At 24.6% G+C, this 19,600-nt stretch overlaps 1 protein-coding gene across 5 annotated transcripts; it reads right to left on the bottom strand.

Moving 5' to 3' along the window:
* Positions 1-6: 6 nt before the first annotated feature.
* On the bottom strand, positions 7-6,414 carry LOC114123314 (uncharacterized). 5 transcript variants are annotated; one of them, XM_027986247.2, is made up of 7 exons: positions 6,118-6,414; positions 5,305-5,611; positions 3,658-3,776; positions 3,452-3,596; positions 2,259-2,404; positions 678-762; positions 7-292 (listed from the first exon to the last, which is right to left on the bottom strand). In XM_027986247.2, exons 2-7 carry the CDS (start codon positions 5,362-5,364, stop codon positions 260-262), a joined length of 588 nt encoding a protein of 195 aa, XP_027842048.1. In that variant the 5' UTR covers positions 5,365-5,611; positions 6,118-6,414; the 3' UTR covers positions 7-259. The 5 variants fall into 5 exon arrangements, with proteins under 5 accessions (XP_027842048.1, XP_027842045.1, XP_027842046.1 ...); XM_027986244.2 differs by having other exon boundaries at positions 3,658-3,782; positions 6,118-6,411; XM_027986245.2 differs by having other exon boundaries at positions 3,658-3,782; positions 6,122-6,411.
* Positions 6,415-19,600: the final 13,186 nt, after the last annotated feature.

The raw sequence follows: 19,600 nt of genomic DNA, 5'->3' as shown, positions 1-19,600 counted from the left end.
AAATAATTGATCTGATCCATATTTTAATAAACAACAAAAAGTATGCATACACATAATTATAGCTTTATACATCAAATATCAAAATTGTGATGTTTCATAAATAAAGTTTTCTACAAATAAATAAAATAAAAATAATTCTTAATAGCCAATATAAGTATTACATATTGCAGCCTTATTAATGTAGAGAAAAATAAATTGAAAACTTATGGATTAAAATGAGATATAAATCATTACAAATCATTGTTTTGATAGTAAGGTTTTAGAAATATTTTTCCAAACTCTTCTCCAGACCCTGAAAAAAATAATTAATAATATTATAGTAAAACCATACATTTTCGATAAATTATATTTATTTTTTTAATTAGTTAAATAAAGAGTTGATGTTACCATAGCCTTATACTTATTACTTTATAAAAATTCTTAGAAAACAATAATTCAAGTTTTAAAATTATTTAAATAAGGAAATATCTAAAATATTAATGAAAATAGATTAGAGAATTAAAAATAAAACATTAATTAATTAGATAAAAATTAATTTTTGTAAGTATTTATGCACTTAAAAATGATATATACATTATTTAGCTTAATAGAGATAAAACTATAAAAAAGTTTATTAACTTAAGCATATATTTGTAGCTAAGACTTATGTAAATTAATTGAATAAAAACAAACATTACCAAAGGGCTAACATTTGCAGCATGTCTCTCAACAGGTTGACCATCTTTATCAACAATGAATTTGGTAAAATTCCATTTAATAGAACTAAAAGATAAAAATTATACAAATGGAATTAAAATATTTAAATAAAAAATAATATTATACATTTCTAAGACTAACACGAAATTGTATTAATTACAAGTTAAAAGTATACATTAATTATTAATAACTACCTAGTATCTATAATTAATTATCTTTAGTTTATAATTTTAAATGTTCTCATTTAATTATTAACATGAATGTCAAATTTTGATAAATGAATTAATAAATTAAATTTATTATTTTTACGAGGATAATATATTATACAAGTGCCTATTTTTATAGTTTTTAATGTTGTAAGTCTTGAATCCTGCAAGTATAACCCTATTGTTATTAGGTGTATGTACCATGAATTTTTATTTGAATAATATTAAGAACATAGGCGTACAGACGAGGAAAACTGGTTGAGACCGGAATATTTTTAGGAACATAATAAAATTTTATTTTATTTACAGTTACAATTAGAATGTACATTTGCGTTAAAAAAAAAAATATATTGGGGGCACTATCCAAGTGTTGGGGGTATTAATTGTTCCAGACTCAACCAAAAATTGAAGTCTACGCAGGCCTATGATTAAAAAAAAAAAAGTCAACATATTTATTTATATGAAATAAAAGATTCGAATTAAATCATTAACATAATAAAATATAAATATTCTATAACTTAACTAAAGTAATTAGGTTTACCTTACTGGGTAATTTTTTAGCTGACTTTAATTATTTAATAGAAATCCTAATAAGTATTAAGCAAAAGAAATGTCAATAAATATATATTTTATTAGTTTTACTTTAATAATATAAAATACGTTAAAGGGATTTCACTCAGTGATTTTCTATCTTAGTCTAACATACGGGTGATACAGAATTTGAGATGTGTTCTTTGTCAAACGCCCTAATTGATATAGTGAAGCAATAAAAATTCTAAAAACAGATTTGAATTTTTTGTCAAGTATTCTTGAGAATGACTTTTCTTTTTTTTTGATTTTTTTGTTTTTTGTTATCCAAATATTAAATTTAACAACTTTTAATTACTTTTTTTAGAAATTGGGGGAGGGGAAGAATATCAAATGTAGGAAAGTCGATGTCAAGTAGACTTGATGACAAATTCCAATCTATTTTCAGACTTCTTATGGCTTTACTATATTAATCAGGATATTTGGTAAAGAACATGTCTAAAATCCTATGTTATCCATATGTTAAATAAAGACAGTAGATTACCGAGAAGAATCCCCTTAATATCTAAGAAATAACAGATATCAGAGTACACTATTAATAATAAAAGTTGTAAGTATTAACATAATTATGAAAATATGTAGTATTTACACTTTAAAATTTATCAATTAGAATATATTCTGAAAAGTAGATCCTACAACAACAAATAATACATCAATTCATAAATGATAAATATTATATATTATATAATATAGTCTAAAGAATCATTCAAATATTCATTGTCAGTTATTGTATTAATATGAAATCACTATTTTTACATATTTACTCACTCAATCAATAAACCGCCTTGTTTTGATTTCAAATACTTCCATAATGGATGTGCGTCATTGCCATTAACATCGACTTTATCAAATATGTCAAATTTAACATTTTTTTTTGCAGTAAAACTACAAATACTTTCAGCATCACCAGGTTCCTATAAAATACAATATTGATTATTATTAAGCAATGTGTTAGGTATAAATAAATATAAAAAACACTAATATGCAGATTTTGTTTTTGATCAATAATACCTGCAATTTTATTAGATAAATTTAATTTAATTTTTTTTTATAAATTGGTGAAGATTATTTAAAAAAATGTTTACTTTCTTTTTCAATTAAATTTTATACCTTTAAGAGTTTTATATTAGTTTAAATTAAAATATTTTTTTCAATATATTAATAAAAACAAACTATATTAATATCTATCATTCATATGAATATTGAGACTAATTAAATCAATTTAAGCATTCAAGTTCTTAAGTTTAGAAAAAATTACATGTTTAAAATGTTTTTAGTTGAATGAAATGAAATTAAATTGAAGTAAAATCATTGCAGAAAATATCTAATGATTAAGTTATTAACAAATAATAATGTGAGAAATTCAAAATATAATATTATTATAGTAAGAGTAAAGTTATTTTTATATGCTAAAATGTTTTACTTTCATTTCAATATATTGATCTATGTAATTAAGCATTTCTATTATAAGTTTGAATTCTAAACTTTGCCTCATTTAGATCCTACTAGAAATGTAACAAATTTGAACGTTCAATTATTAAAATAAAACTTAAAAAAATTTAATATTTTTTTCTCAAATAAATAAATTGAAAAAGTTGTTTGTAAAATTTAAAGCAAACATATGATCAAGGTGTTTATATCAATAGTCAATATGACAATTTATAAAATTTCATATTATCTAAACCTTGTAAGATTACACATAAGCCTCCTTATAATTTAATCTTATTGTAACTTAAATGAAAAGTTTAACATAAACCCATATGCTTATTTAATAAATTATGTGATGGAATTATCCACATTATCAGGTAGATGGTTAGGTGGCAATTGACCTAGCCTCATTAAATTACATATAAATATGATTAGATTAATTAGATTATATAAAAATTATGAAAATCGTAATAAGACTAAAGATAAATTTAAATGACAAAATAAATTCTTTATTATTATTGTAGTACATTTACCTGGCCTCCAAATTGATTACACGGAAAACCGAGAATTCTTAATCCTTTATCATGATACTTCTCATCTAGCTCAACTAATTCTTTGTAATGTTTAGATGTATAACCACATTTGGATGCTACATTCACGATGATTAACACAAAACCTCTAAAAATCATAAATATTAGTTTTTAATAGAAGTTGTTTTGGTATAACCCTATATACCTACTTGTATTTTTCCAATGATACATCTTCTCCCTTGATGTCCTTTACTGTGAAATCATACACAGATTTAGCATTCTTCCAATCTTCAGCCATTTTGTTTGTTGTGCTACTAAGACTTTTGCTCTGAAACTAATGCATATAAATAAGTGATTTATTATATTAGTTTAAGTAGGCTCAAAGGATTTGAAATAACCATGCACATTGTACATAGTTCACAAAACTAATAAAAATGATTACATAACTATTGCTAATACATTACTCACAGGCCAATAACACCTTAATACCAAAGCAACAACTAGTACTAATGCAAACAAAACACTACTTGTTGAAATGTTTACCATTGTAAAATTAAAGAATGAATATTAATGTGTGTCAACATAGCTTATAATCTGTATATTATCAGTAGACACCTTGACCTTGATCATTAGTCATTAATTTTATTAAATAATCATATAAACAGCTATTTATATGTAGCAATATTGTAAGTAAATGATTAGCTATACATAAAAATAGAAATAATGTAGTTGTATACCATAAGTATTCAAAAATGTATTAAAAAAAAAATTAAATTTTTAAATTTATATAAATTATATAGGTGTACACTGTACATTGTTAATGTAAATAATTTATTATCTAATTGATAACAAACTATTCATTTATTCATTTCAATACAGAACAGAACGTTATTTTGAGTTATTAAAATAGATAATTCTTTACTATTTTCATAAATATATATATGTAAATATTAAACTCTATTAATTTTTAACTAGGTACATATTTATTATAGGAACTTTAATTTATAGTACCTAAACTGTAATGTAACCAAATAGGTACAAATAAAATATGTACAATATTAAATACCTAGGAATTAATACACCAACACCAGCTAGGTTATATTTTCATTAATAAAATCATAATAATATGAAGGTGACAATAACAATTAGCGATTTGTTGATCAATATTATGTAATAATGTCATTATTTACTGGTATGGCACACATCACTATAGAAACGACGCCTATGCCAATAGATTTTATAATTCTGTCGGTATGAATATTATATAGGTATATGCCGTATACGAACAATTAAATTCCCACAATGACTATTAACTTAACATTTTTAAAAACCGTCAGATTATCAAGGCCATATTTTTCAATAATTTCTAATTTTTACAATAATTCAAATAATTGTCGATTAAATATAAATTCTAAAATACGAACAATAATAATAATTGGGAGCCTGGGGTACTTAAAGGAAATTGTATAAAACCAAAAATAGTTGTAAGGCGTAATTCCCAAGAATGACACCATAATAATCCATATTATCATAATTCATAATAATAAGAACATTTGTTGCGCATTCCATATCAAATACGCACACAACTCACTACTTAGTCGGGCCAACTTACAATCCTATGAATTACCATAGGAATATACGATTAACGAAAATCAGGAAAAAAATGTTTAGTCCCGCCCTTAGCCTGATGTAAATTTTTACCTACGATTCTATTTGACCACTACACCTACAAGGTAATTACTAAGGGGCCCGCTATATCGCTGTTGATTACTATGCGACGAACGATCTACTTATTATTTGTTTATGATCATTCAATACTTTAAAAATTTTAAATGAATTTCAATACAGATACTCACAATTAAAGACGAGGAGACGACAACAGTTGACGGCAACAATCGACGAAACAACAGGCTCATGATAGCCAGATAGCGTATTGGCGTCCAGTGTCGTGGGAACTCGGAAATCGGCGCCTTTGGTGTCGGGCCGGAGATTGTAGATTTCCAAGGACCGCGATCTATACCGCGCTCGACCGTTGGCCGAAAGTGTTTTCCAGTTGTCCGAGAGATGGCGTTGCTAGTTACACCAATAGTCAATACGTATTTTTAAATTTGTCGCTTTTACCGAATCGACGGACTTTTGGACTTTCAACTTTTCAGATACCACCTGTATTATTTTAACTTGTTATAGAGATTATTACTTTAAAGAGGAGACCATAACCGCATGTGTTGTCTTCGTCTCACTAACGTACAACATGGCTGCAAATTCATGTTCACTGTTCAGTAGGAAAAATATTATTATGTGTAGCTTTAACATTAGAGTGAATTGAAGTATGATCAAATGTAAATCGAACATGATATTATGTGATCTCAGCTGGTTTTTATAATCATTTTTATATTTTTATAAATTATATATTCATGAAACGTTTAAAATTTAAAACATCGTAAAAACCAAACGTGAGATTATTGCGAACAATGATCTTACCTTCGAATTTGATCAAAGATGTGATAGCTGATTTACAAATCACTCTAATATTAGCTAAAAACAAAAAATTGGTTCTAATGAACCCAAATTTGCCATGTCGTACGTTTGTAAGACAGATAACACGTATGGGTGTGTCCTCTTAACAGGTATCTATTAGACATTAGTATCTATATTCATTTTTTGCGTACACACAGTGGTTTTCCTGAGTCCAAACAGTTTTTCGAGTCGGATTCGTATTCTTCTCCAATGACCGTTTGTAAGAAATATGTGTGAGATTGTTGTACAAATAGTACAAAAAAAAAATCTTAATCGCGATAAAACTTAAAAGTTAAAACTGAACAAATGACTAAAAAAATATAATTATATAATAATTTATTACACTGTTGTGCGCCGCTTTGTTGATTATTATTTGTTAATTATTATTATTGTAATTGTACAGTGAAGTCTATTCACATTTCACAAGAGATTGTTATAACATTTTCTACTGTCGCGTGCCGCAGTGTTTTAGTGACTAAGTAACGTAACGAAATTTTTTTCTACTCGTGTATCGAGTCCGTCCGGAATCAAGACCGAGTTATATTTACCTCGGTTCTTTGGACGGTGTACAATTTTTTCTTTCTAAACGCATAGCGCATAGACATATCTATATGATATAGGTACCTATACCTATATACCTATGTCATATACAGTATTTCGTATTCGGTTACAATAACACCATAACGTGATGAAACGGGCTTTATATATCAATTGCGCATAAAATGTCCTCATCATATAGGTATCATTGTATCAATTGCATTTAAAACATTATAAAGTCGGTGAACCAGTTGTGCTCGATTATTTTTAGAGTCCGTTGGCCAATTGCGCTAAGAAATAGACCATATTAATTTAAAAGTAACATTTATTAAATTCAGTACAACTTTTTTTTTTTTTTTTTTTTTTTTTTTTTTTATTTTTAAACGAAAAATATACAATCTATATCATATTATGGACATAATGAGTATATGTGCTAAGAGAAAACAAAGAGCATGAAGTACATAATTTGAGGAAAGGAGCCACCCAATGATGACACTTTCAATTTTGGTTTAGTATTTCATTTTTTTTTTTTATTTTGAGTTACTTTACTTAACAATTAAAATAAAAAACATTACAATAGTAATTGAAACTTGTTTTAAAATTTTAAATACTTAAAAGAAAATAAATGATAATTGTAGGTACCTACACTTAACATTATCTAATAATGATCATAATAATCACATTATGATCCATTGAGTTACCGTATGGCGTTATACTATATACACCATTGTACAGTGCAACAAACCAATGTTACCAGTAAATAGGTATACCAATAGTAAAAACTTGATTTCGTCCATATATCACTCAAATCTATAATTTCACATGATAGTAATGTATAATTGTATAAATTGCATGAAAGTCTCAATAACATTATAGAATATTGGCTGCGAATCGGCTATTAAAATAAAGTATAGGCGTTAGAGTAAAGAAGTAGTATTATTTTTTTTTTTTCAAAAACAAATAATATTTAATTAGTTACTCACTTACTCAACAATGAATTGATTAATATATAGGTATATCATAATTTTTAATTTGAATTATTTCAGTATAGATAATATTTCTTTCTTTATATAATTATATAAAACAGTAATTACTCATTGTCTAAGAATAAATAGATACAGTATCTTTAAAAAATAAAATAAGACAACATGTTCAAAAATAAACTATTTTACATTAACAAAAATAATGACAAAGCTAAATATAATTCAAAATGCAGTTTAAATTAAATACAAGGAGGAAAAAGAAGAAGGGTTGGTATTGGTAATATACATAAAACGTCAAAAATGATAAAGGTTCATTAAGTTCATAATTATAAAGAAGTGCAAAGTAAGTAAAAATTTTTGTTGGATGGGTAATCTGAGATGGAATATTAAAATTTTGTTTTAAAAGTATTAATGGGCAATCAATTTTGATGAAGAAAAGTTTCTGCTAAAAGTCAATATTTGTCGAAAGTCTAAGGTTGGTTAAACTGATTAAATTAAATTTACGTAGAACAAAGTCATAACCTATTCATGCGCTGGATGATTAATTTTTAATAAAAGAAGCTGTATGTTTGAGATATTTAAGGCAACACACTTAATTATAATTGTTATGGAAGTAGCCGACAGGTATTTAAAATCAATATAAATTATATTATTGTTTTTATATTTTTAATTATTGACTAAGGAAATGCTATAAGTAACTATTTTTTTTGTAGGTATACTCGATACTATAAATAATCTTATCAATGACGAACAGATAAATAACCACTTTAATGGCTACTAATGCTAATTACATAAAAATTAATTAATTGAATAGTTTTCTAAAATTTAATGGACTTATTATAGGTCACTAATTAATGTTTAAAGAAACTAAGAACTATAATTTATTTACTTACTATTCATTTTAGTGACTCATTAAATGTTTAGTCATTGTTCACGTAGCTCGGGTATCCGGTACAATAATTTCAGATTTTGAGTGGAGTCATGAAAATAAATAATGGTTTTAGAATAAAAATGTGTGTCTTTTTATTTTTATATATTTATTTATGTCTCATCCTAAAGACACTTTTATATAGAAGAAAAATGCTTTAGACTTCAACATTTAAGTAAAGTTTATAGTATTAAATTCACACGAAAATAAGTGAACTTTCTTTTAATAAACATATACATTTCATTTTCATTAAAGCTTTCGATGTTTTAGGGTTTTATGAAACAAAGTTACAAGAAATTTAATAACATTAATTGTTTTACAACATTATATTACTCTTGTGTAGGTACCTATAGTGTACAATATACATGTAGATTTTAAAATACAATTATATATTGTGGAACTTCTCTCAAGAAGATTACCCGTGAAAAGTATAAAGATATCTTTTTAAATTTTTATTATGTAGCGAATTAAGCAATCGACATTTCAGTTTATCAGAATTGAGTTTAATTTCCTACCGTTATCTAATAATTCTCAATTGTAATCAATGATAATATATCGTTCATTTATAAATTGATAATTAAATAATTTTATTGATAATTCTAACTCATAAGTTACTCAAAACTCTTCTTTTATGAACTACCAACTACCAAGACCAAATAAATCAAATCTTATACAAAACTATGTAAATAATTTAATCAAAATACAAATGATTTTTATGTAATCAAAATGCTAACCAATTGTTGTAATAAATGTTTTAAACATAAAGATTATTTTAATCCAACTCCGAGTTACATAAAATCATTTATTTGACATAAACTATTGTCCTGAAAACAACGGAAATTTTTCTTAAGCTGCTTGGTGAAAGGCTAAGTTCAGAGAACTAAATTGGTAATGACGTAGTCATATTTTTGAAAAAAATATTAGGCATACGGAAAATTATTCAAATTATATAATTATTAATAATAAATAGAACTTAATAATTAACTAGTACACAAACTGACATCTTAATTGTTTGAACAATGCGAATAATTAAAATAATTTATCATGTTTATTTATGTGCCTATGTAAGAAATGGTCGTTATTACGTTGTGTAAGTTAATTGTGTTTCTGTAAAGTTTTATTATTAATGTTATTATTGGTTTAAACTCAGGCCATACACTATTAGTAAATATTTAACTCGGCGCGGCGTAATGTTTTAACGACGCTTATATGTAGGTTGAATGATTCAGAAACTACTTGTTCGAATAATCATAAAGATAAATCCGAAATTATAAAAATTAATCGCTCAACAATAACAATAAAAAAGATTGACAGTTGACACTCTTTATATATTGTATATATAAGTCTATATAAAATTAAATACTTAAATTTCTCGAGGGTGAATACTTTATACTCTAGTAAAGTATAAAAATAATTTTTTTTTTTGCTGATGTTTTCTTTTTAGTTGAGAATAAAATTACTTTTTCAATTTTGTCATTCAAAATAGTTTCACTTCCGTAGATACCATAAATTTTAATGAACATTTAAATTAAACTCTGAAAAACAATTTCTTTGTCTACTTTAATAGCTTCATTGTTTTCTCTTACAGGATTAATTTCATTCCTTTAATACACGCTAAATGTATTATGTGTATTTTTAACGAATTTTCTATTAACTTCATAAAAAAATTAATAATATTATTATAATAAGTTTATCAATGATTACCGGCAATTACTTGGTATTAATTAAACAAACGATTACTTTTCAAATACATAAAACATTTTTAATTTTATCAAGATAATTAGAAATATATTGTCAGGGTCGGTTATAGGCGTAGGCAACGTAGGCACAAGCCTACGGCGGCAAAATTTATATTTATATATAGAGGCGGCATATAAGAAAAAATAATAAAACAAGAGGCGGCAATTTTGATTTTTGCCTACATTTAAAAATTTGCTTGCACCGGCCCTGTATATTGTATTCGAAAATTAATACGATATATTAATGTATTATTAACGTTAAAATAAATAGTTTGAGTATAAAAAAATTAGTTAGTGAAATAAATTATATTTCATGATTAAAATCGCAATCATGTTGATTGTTTAACTATTTGTTTATCAATATAATAAAATCTATTTCAAATTATTATTACAATACATTACAAAATTTATTTGAATTGTAATTAATTTAAAACTATAAAATGTTATCAATCAGATCAGATAATACTTATTATGTAGCAAATAACATGTATCTATAGTGTTAGCGGTGTCAAGTTATCATCGTGACGATTTGCTCGAGCTCGTTTGTTATCACCACAACAAGTATAAAATTAATAAATTGTAAAATAAAATATAGGTAATATATTGTAGGGGTAGCCAGCTTTTATGGGCTTTTGAGTTTTTTTTAGGTCATTACAATCGACAAAAAAAAGTCATTAATAATGAAAAATTATACATATATTTATTATTTATATACATTTCTTCTTTAAGAATATCATCGCGTTCGACTTGTTAGCCACCCCTAATATTGTATATGACTTTTGTATGTTATTATAAGTCGTCTTAACTTATAAATAGTATTGTACATTTTTGTTTTCATACTTGTTCATTTCGCTAATTATTATTGTTAAATATATACAATTTAAAAAAAATAAAAATAATAATATGATGTAATTTATAATATTATAGGGTTCCTTTTACATTATAATATATTTTTAATAACACAATAATTTATTGTTATTGTAACACGGCGTTATGGATAGGTAATTGAAGGTCACTTCTGTATTATGGTTTTGTTTTCTCAATATTTCTCGACATCCAAGTACGCATATAATAATATAAAATATGTGCGAATAAACTAAACACAATTTTCATTTTTAGGTAATTGATTATACTACAAATAGCATTAGTTTTTTATGTCATAATTACAATTCAGATATAACATTTTATTAAAATAACAAAATCTATAATATAACATACATTATACGCTATAAATAATTACACCGGCACTTTAATATCTATTATTTTACTTAACTGTATTATCATCAAATCGTGTTTACAATAATTGTAAAGCTATTACTTATAAGTAATAAATAATAATATATATTAAAGTCCTCTTTTAGCCACACTTTTACATACTTATGAATAAAACAGAAAAATATCACACTGCACGTAATCGGAAAATAATAAATGAAAAATGTTTACAGTCGTTTTTTTGAAGGAAGTCCAAATTCGTGTTATTTATATATATTACTGCATAGTATACGAATCTCTGTAGGGATCATATTATATAGTATTTCAAACAAACAAAGTACACTTTTCCAACCGTTTCACACGACCATACTAGGAAACTATGTATACAGAATATGATATTATGTACCTACCAACGACGGAATGGCGTTGTACAATTTGTCTAGTCTGCAAGAGTAAACAATTTGTTTGTTAGCCATTTTGGCCACGCCAGACTTATAGGTAAAACTCAGGTGGACATTCGGAATAAAATAGTTTTATAATGACATTTTCTTTGCTATCCTGTCTAGTTGTCTGTACATTAAAGTACAATGTTAATTAACAATTTTATATTTTAAAAAATCTTTTCAAATCCATTTTAAGTATATTTTCTGTTATTTTATTTAACAGTGATACGATTTGAATATGTATAATAGAAGTTATGCTTATTTATGTTTCAGCCGTGAGTATTATTAGGAACTTAATTATGCTGAAACTTAAATTATATTTTCTATTCATTATAGAATTATTTTTTTTTAATGCCATTTATTATATTATACTAGGATGTTTCATCATATTTATAGAAATATGAAGTAGACAAGAAAAAAAATTATTACAATTGTATTCAATATTATAAAATAATATCTTATCATTTTTTTAAACTCATAGATTGAATTTATAGACAAACGAATATTTATTATATTATATTTTATACCTCAGTATTTAATTTATATTATGTTATGTTAACAATTGGACAGGTGTATCACGATAACAAAATAATAAAATACTACTATAGAATAAACTAACCTAATGGATTTTGACACTTGTTTATCGTTAAGTCATGATAATAAATTATCACAAAACCGAATTATTATTTATACAATATTATTATTCATTATATATAGTTTAAGACTTAATGCGTAGCAATGTGTTTGTTGTTTCAGGTAACAAATTAATGAACCTCTCATAAAGTAAACACTGTAAGTCTTATATAAATGTATATTACGCACAGAATAAATTCTGGAGTATATTACCATTAATCATTTATAAATTATTCAAAGATCATAAGAATATAGATAGTTTACACATGCCAGGTGAGTATACAGAGAATTATAAATAGATATTAATTCGCGTTAAGAATTAATGATAAATATTCGATATTTAAGACCAATAATGGGCATATTATAATAAAAATTAAAGTATTATAATATTTTAATAATAAACTTTTAGAATTTATATAAACTCATTTATCACTTTATCAGATAACTCTGATTTCTTATTTTTATACCTTAATACTCGTAATACAAGCATACATAATATATTTAAAAAATATGTCACTATGCATTGTAATTATTTCAATCATTGTTTTTATAATATTTTTATTATTAGAAAATAAAACACAATGGTTGTTGCTTGCAAATTAAGTTAATTGGGAACAACTTAAAACTTAATAATTAATTATACAGAAAAAAACATATTTTCAATATTTCCATACATTACGATCATCCTATAATGGATTTATAGTAGGTACTCATGTGTGTGTTTATCTTCACAATAGTATTCATATTCGCATAGTTTTTGTCCTCATCGACAACTTTTATTTCAATTAAGATTTTAAAAACATGATTTTTCAGCAATATTATTTAAAGAGAAATTTTTGGATTACTAGAAACCTATTAAACTTTATGTATAAACCACCTACACATCTGAAATAGCGGACATGTGGTTTACGAAACCAATCCATGTAAATATTTTAAGTCATACATATTTATTTATATTAATTATACACACACAATAACAGCCGTTCTGTGGTCAGGCACTGTATATGTATTAAAACGGCGTTTTCACTTATCGCGGAGGTGAATTAACGATACAGAAATGAAAATAATATCATATATTATATATTATGTTCAGCCAACGGTTTATTGTTGAAATTACAGAACAACTGAACAAGATAATGTATTATTTTCACTGCGTATAATAATATCGAGGAGATACAAGACTATAATATATTAAAATTAGCAGAAAAGCGAACGCGTCGGTCATCAATCATCGGATCCAACGAGAAATGATAATATGTGTTTTTACACGCAAGTTACATTTATAATTTACGACTATTCGAAACTCGTGGACGACAATATACAAAACGTTACCGTGGTCGTATGGTACAATAGCTACCTGTAAGTACGTGTGTCATATAGTACGTAATGTTTTCGACCCGATACATTCTGTAACCGCAGTAAAGAATATGAAGCGTGTACTTACGGATCAATACAGTTTATAATGACCGTTGTAATTTTCATATGAAATTGATTCAAAAAAGTATTTCTATTTTAATAGTTTTACTAATAATCAATGCAAACATTACATTTTTTGTAAAAAATAATTTACAAAAAGCTATTTAAAAATCTTCTAATTTTTTAAAAGCTGCAGGGAGAATTTTTAAAATATTATACCATTTCAGTTTGGACTCGATTGTTTTTCAGAAAAAAATTAAGTTATATGAGAACTATATGTATAAGCAGGGTAGTACGAATCTGATGTTTCTATATTATCTGTAATAAATTTTAGATTTTCGTATATTTCTGTAAATCTGTAAGTTTATTCTGTGAATAATTACTGTGTTGTAACGTGAGAACGTACCGAAGGCGATGATAATTCATTTTTTATTCATAAGCTATTGCTTAATGAGAATTTCATTTTTCGTAAAATCAATTTTTATTTTAAATACACCATGATGATATGTTTTATGTGTTATATAATATTATTGCATGTGTGTGTATTGGTTTTGAATTATTTACATCCAACTATAATGAGTTATTAATCAATATTGTATATTCTCAAATTTATATCTCATATCTCTTTAGTTATAAATATATATTTAGATCCACTTCAATTCATATCAATCCGTAATACATAATATATAATTATAAGACCACCACTCCTGTAACAGCGCTTAAAACGCGGTTGTTTACACATCGTATTAGTTATTATTTTATTAATTAATTTTTAATTTATTAAGTGTTTTAATTATTTATAAGTTATAAATATTAAGTTGTAGGCTGAAACTTCAGTTACGCTTTATGGCGACCTTTAATTAAATAATCATAAATATATACTAGTTAATCACAATAAATCGTCTTTTCTTAAAAAAAAAATAAAAAATAATAAAACGGAAGAACGAAGATAAATATCAATATTTAAGTGAATAAATAGTATTAAACAATAATAATTGCATACTTTATATCTATATAGAATTAATTAAATAGTACATTATACTTATATCACTTAATACTAAATATTATATTATGTTCTGATGTTCATAAGGTTACAAAAAAAATAAACTGTAAATTTTAACATATTTGTAAATAATATGGATAGCAATGTATTACTCCAGGATTATAATCTTATTTTAATTTATGTCTGACATAAATTGAAAATTTGGATAGTAATATGATATAAATATAAATAGAAGAACTAATATAGAATTTAGTTAAGTTATATTTTTCTGCATTATATTTTATGATTTTTTTTTTTTTAAATTGTATATATTATGACCTATAAAGCAACTTAAGATGATGGAGTCATTTTTGAGGTAACAAAAGTTAATGCAATATTCTGAGGTGATTCTTCTTTTGAGTTATTTTTAAATTTTTATATGAAGTGCAACTTCTACATTTACAAGGTATGAATAAAAACCCAAAGCGCATTTGCCCGGTAATTCTCGAGTTTTAATACAAACTTTAATATACATATATAATATATATATATATATATATATATTTACCCTGCAGAATACTGCTGCAATACAGATCTATTAGATCCATATTATGTACAAGCTATTGTTGCTATAATTTTATTGACGTTTTAAAAAAATTTCAAATATAACATGCTAATATCTAACAGTTGTGTATTGCGTTTGATTGTAACAGCGGGTAAATGAGCTACAAATTCAAGTTTGCGCTGAACCATTAATTCATCAAATTAGACTTTGCTTGAATAAACAATACTGCCAGACAAATATGCGATCGATTAAATGAGTTCAATGTGACCAGCGTTTTAAATTTTATTATTTAACACTTAAAACTTTCCTAGTCCATTCTCGAAACAAACATTAACATAACTTTGTTTTTGGTCACTAATTGAAAGAGCTCATATAACTACTTCAACGTCATTGTTTAATATTCAATTTTATTTATTAATGTTGTTGACGGCCCATCAAAATGTTAATGTGGGTGGTGGTAGATTTAGTACAAAATAGATAATCGATCCAGTACACAGCACTAAATGTACATTAAGATTTATTTTTCATTTTTACATTACCTGATACCTATGTTACTTATTATTATAAATATTGTATAAAGTAGATAATTATAACTATAAGATGCCGATAATTTTGGAATATGCAACCTAACCTAACATATAATGTAATACCTTTAAGCTATATTATTATTATGTATACACTAACAAGTACCTTCTAGGTAATATTATTACTATTGTTTCTAATGAATATTTATGTTTTATTTATTAAATAAATATGACAGTATGCTTCTAGCTGAAAACCTGAATATACATTTTATTTAAAGTAATTTTTCAAAAATGAAAAGAGTATTTTTTGTAGTAGATAGATAAAATCATCATAATTTACTACAATTAGATACCTACTTACGAATTATAATTTATAACGATACATAATCAAGTATTTATATATTATTATTATTAAATTATATTTTTATAGTAATCGTAATTTCTATTAATGTTTCATATTTATATTTTATAGAACACTATAATACTTAAACACTATTTTTTTTTATTTATATGGAACTATAGTAAATAAAATATATTCCTATAAATTAGATTTTTTTTTTGTTTTCTTTTCACAAGGTTATACTCCCACCTATAATACATAGTTGATCACGCAAACTTAGATATTTTGTGAAAACTCACAGGGCGTTGTCTTTTTTAGTAATTATATACTATAAACAATGCGCGGGAGTTCTGAAGTGTATTTTTAAGTTAAAATATTATATATAATAGTAATGATTAAATAATGATAACAACTGGATTGATATAAAAGAAAAAAATGATAAAAATGCAAATTTTATTCAAATAAATTTGTATTTCAAAGACCATACCACTATGAAATGTATCAATATTCAATATAAATGTTCAAAAAGTATAAATTATAATTATTATTATTATCATCATCATTATTTAATTATTATAAATACTTATTTGAATAAAATAAAAATATGAAAATAACACATTATTATGATACTTTGGTTTAAACCAAAAATAATTTTATATTTTAAAATTCAATGTTATGTTTATATATTATTGCAAGAAGAAACAAATAAAAAGTATATTTAAGCAAAATGGGCATAGTGTTAGTAGGTATATGTTTATAAAAAAGAATTATAATACATTTTAAAAACTAAATTTATAAAGCAATGATAATTTTAATTGAATATACTCATTTTAGTGATTCATTAGTAACATAACATATCTTTTGTAAATAATTTGTAAAAAAAAATTATGCATTATCAATTGTTAAACTGCTAAAATGTTAATTAATATTATTAATAAGTTAGATGACTGTCAGGAACACTTTAAAATAAATAAAAAAAAAAAAGTGATTCATAACAATGAATAATGGTTAAAATTATAATATTACCAATTAACCTATCATACGTAGTGAACCTTAAATAGTTAATGTACAATTATTTGATAGGAATCTCAAGATTAATCAATTCTGTTATATAATTCATTTTAGACCTGGGAATCTAGGATTGAAAATCAGTGATTCCAGAGGAATTTCGTTATGTGAAGGACTTAACACGAGTGGTTTATTTTACAAGTACTACGAGAATATAATATGATCCAGATCGTTTTCTTAATTAATTATATACTCTGTTAAAGTTTCACTATCTATATCTATCAAAAAATCAAGAATCCTATAGTTCAATAAGTAATTTTAATAATATTTACTATTTATTTAGTATATTTATAGTTTTATACATGCCAAACTATATATTCACAATTTACTAGTACCTATGTATTATGTATTATAATACTATACATATTAATTAATATCTGATATAAATAGTTAATACTTATCTTAGACAATTACAGTATGTTGCATGATTTAATATTTTAGACTCTCAAAAATAAACTATGTCGAAAATAAGATTATAACATACGGACGTATTAATTACTGGTTATGCTAGCTAGTTACAGAGTAGTACAATTTAAGTACGAACAATTTAAACCTAAATAATATGAAAAGACCCTTGATTGAATAATTCTGATTTTGTACTACAAACAAATAAAAACTTGAAGTGATAAAATAAGAAATCAATTAAATAGGGTGGGGCACTGAAACGACTGATTTTAAAAATAGATTTCCATAGTAGTAAATAGTAATAGTAGTAGTACCTAATTACGATAAGAATTCTCATATAATATTATAAGTTCAAAGAAAACATGTTATCGCCCATTTGATATTCAGACATTTAGTTAACATGGAACAATGAAGTGGTGAACATTAAGGCATTGAGATAAGAGCTAATGCAATAAAATTGTTTTATAAAGATAACGAGTTACGTAGCCACACAATGCTAGGGTTCAATACTTCTTCATTTTAATTTTAAACGTCATGATTTGTTACCATAAGTTAAAGATATAAACATATGGACAACCATATTTGAAGAAACGGGTTCTGTACTCAAAAAGAAGCCTGTGCGAAAAAAAGCTATTCGTATTCGTATACCTGAAAATATCGTTACTGTCTGGGCCAAGAAGTTCTGCACAAAAATATTTATAATTGTTAAATTTATCCATCATCACGGGGACATAATTTTTAAAAAATAAATGACAAGTTATATACTTCATTATAATAAATAATAGTTAATTTTTATTCGTTTTTTTTATTTTTTATTTTATAATTTATTTTTTAAAATTGACCGTTTTAGTGCACCACTCACTATTTATACATTTTTCACAAGGTAGTAAGTTTTTCACACAAATTCTTTAATTAAAAATTTTGCTTCTTTATTCTTCTACAATATTTGGTAATCCTTCAAGACACTTGAAGCTTAAGTGTAGTCAACAAATTTTACAAAAATAAACAAATACTTATATTTATATAGAGAATAAAGATATATAAAGATAAACAGTAGCATACATTATTAGATTTTTCAGAAAATACTATATACTTTTTGCAAACATACAATTTTTTTGTGTAGATTTAGACAATAGACTCTTATTATTTAAAATAAGTTAGCTGATCGTTTAAGTGTTTATTTATAAAGATAGTAAACAAATACAACACAATTTTTGTTAGTTTATTATCTTGAAACTAAAATAATATACAGGATGATTCATCAACCAGTCAATAACTCAGTGAGTATATTAGAAATTTTATAATATACCTACATTTTTTTTTAACTTTCTAGGTTTTACTGTTTTGATAATTTCGATAATTTTAACTGCCCCCTTTATTATATAAAACTCTATCAACTAATGATTTTCGATAATGAAAATCTATAAAGATATTAAAAAAAATAAGTTTAACTTTTACAATACTTGATTTGAGTAATCCGTTTGCGACTTATGAACGTTGAATATTCATTTAATTTTCTGCTACTGGGCAATTTAAATTTATTCCTATCCTATGTTTCATAGAACAGAGATTATAAATTCAGTGTTTGAGGTGGGGTAGTGATAGGATAGGAAGTTCTGATTAGTATGATTTATACTTATTAGTTCTTAATTCTTATCGTTTATGGTCGTTATGGATATCGTTAAATTAACATAAAATTTTGTTTTGACTTCTGGTTTTTAATTTTGTGTTTGATAAATTGCAGCCCAGTAACAGCAAATTGAATGAATAATATTTAAAGTTTCATAAATGGCAAACGGACTAAGTATTCAAATTAAGTACTGTAAACGTTAAAATTATTTTTTTCAATATATTTATAAA

Source organism: Aphis gossypii, chromosome 3 (genome assembly GCF_020184175.1).
Source record: "Aphis gossypii isolate Hap1 chromosome 3, ASM2018417v2, whole genome shotgun sequence".
Lineage (NCBI taxonomy): Eukaryota > Metazoa > Arthropoda > Insecta > Hemiptera > Aphididae > Aphis > Aphis gossypii.
The sequence above is the reverse complement of the archived record's forward strand: the minus strand, read 5'-3'. Positions and strand labels throughout refer to the sequence as shown.

Bases quoted from the DNA above. Each gene is read 5' to 3' on its own strand.
- LOC114123314 (XM_027986240.2), bottom strand. From the start codon at position 3,994: ATGGTAAACATTTCAACAAGTAGTGTTTTGTTTGCATTAGTACTAGTT. The intron at 3,783-3,916 runs GTGAGTAATGTA...TATATGCATTAG, and splicing joins TATTAAGGTGTTATTGGCCT to TTTCAGAGCAAAAGTCTTAG. The intron at 293-677 runs GTAATGTTTGTT...TATTTTTTTCAG, and splicing joins CTGCAAATGTTAGCCCTTTG to GGTCTGGAGAAGAGTTTGGA.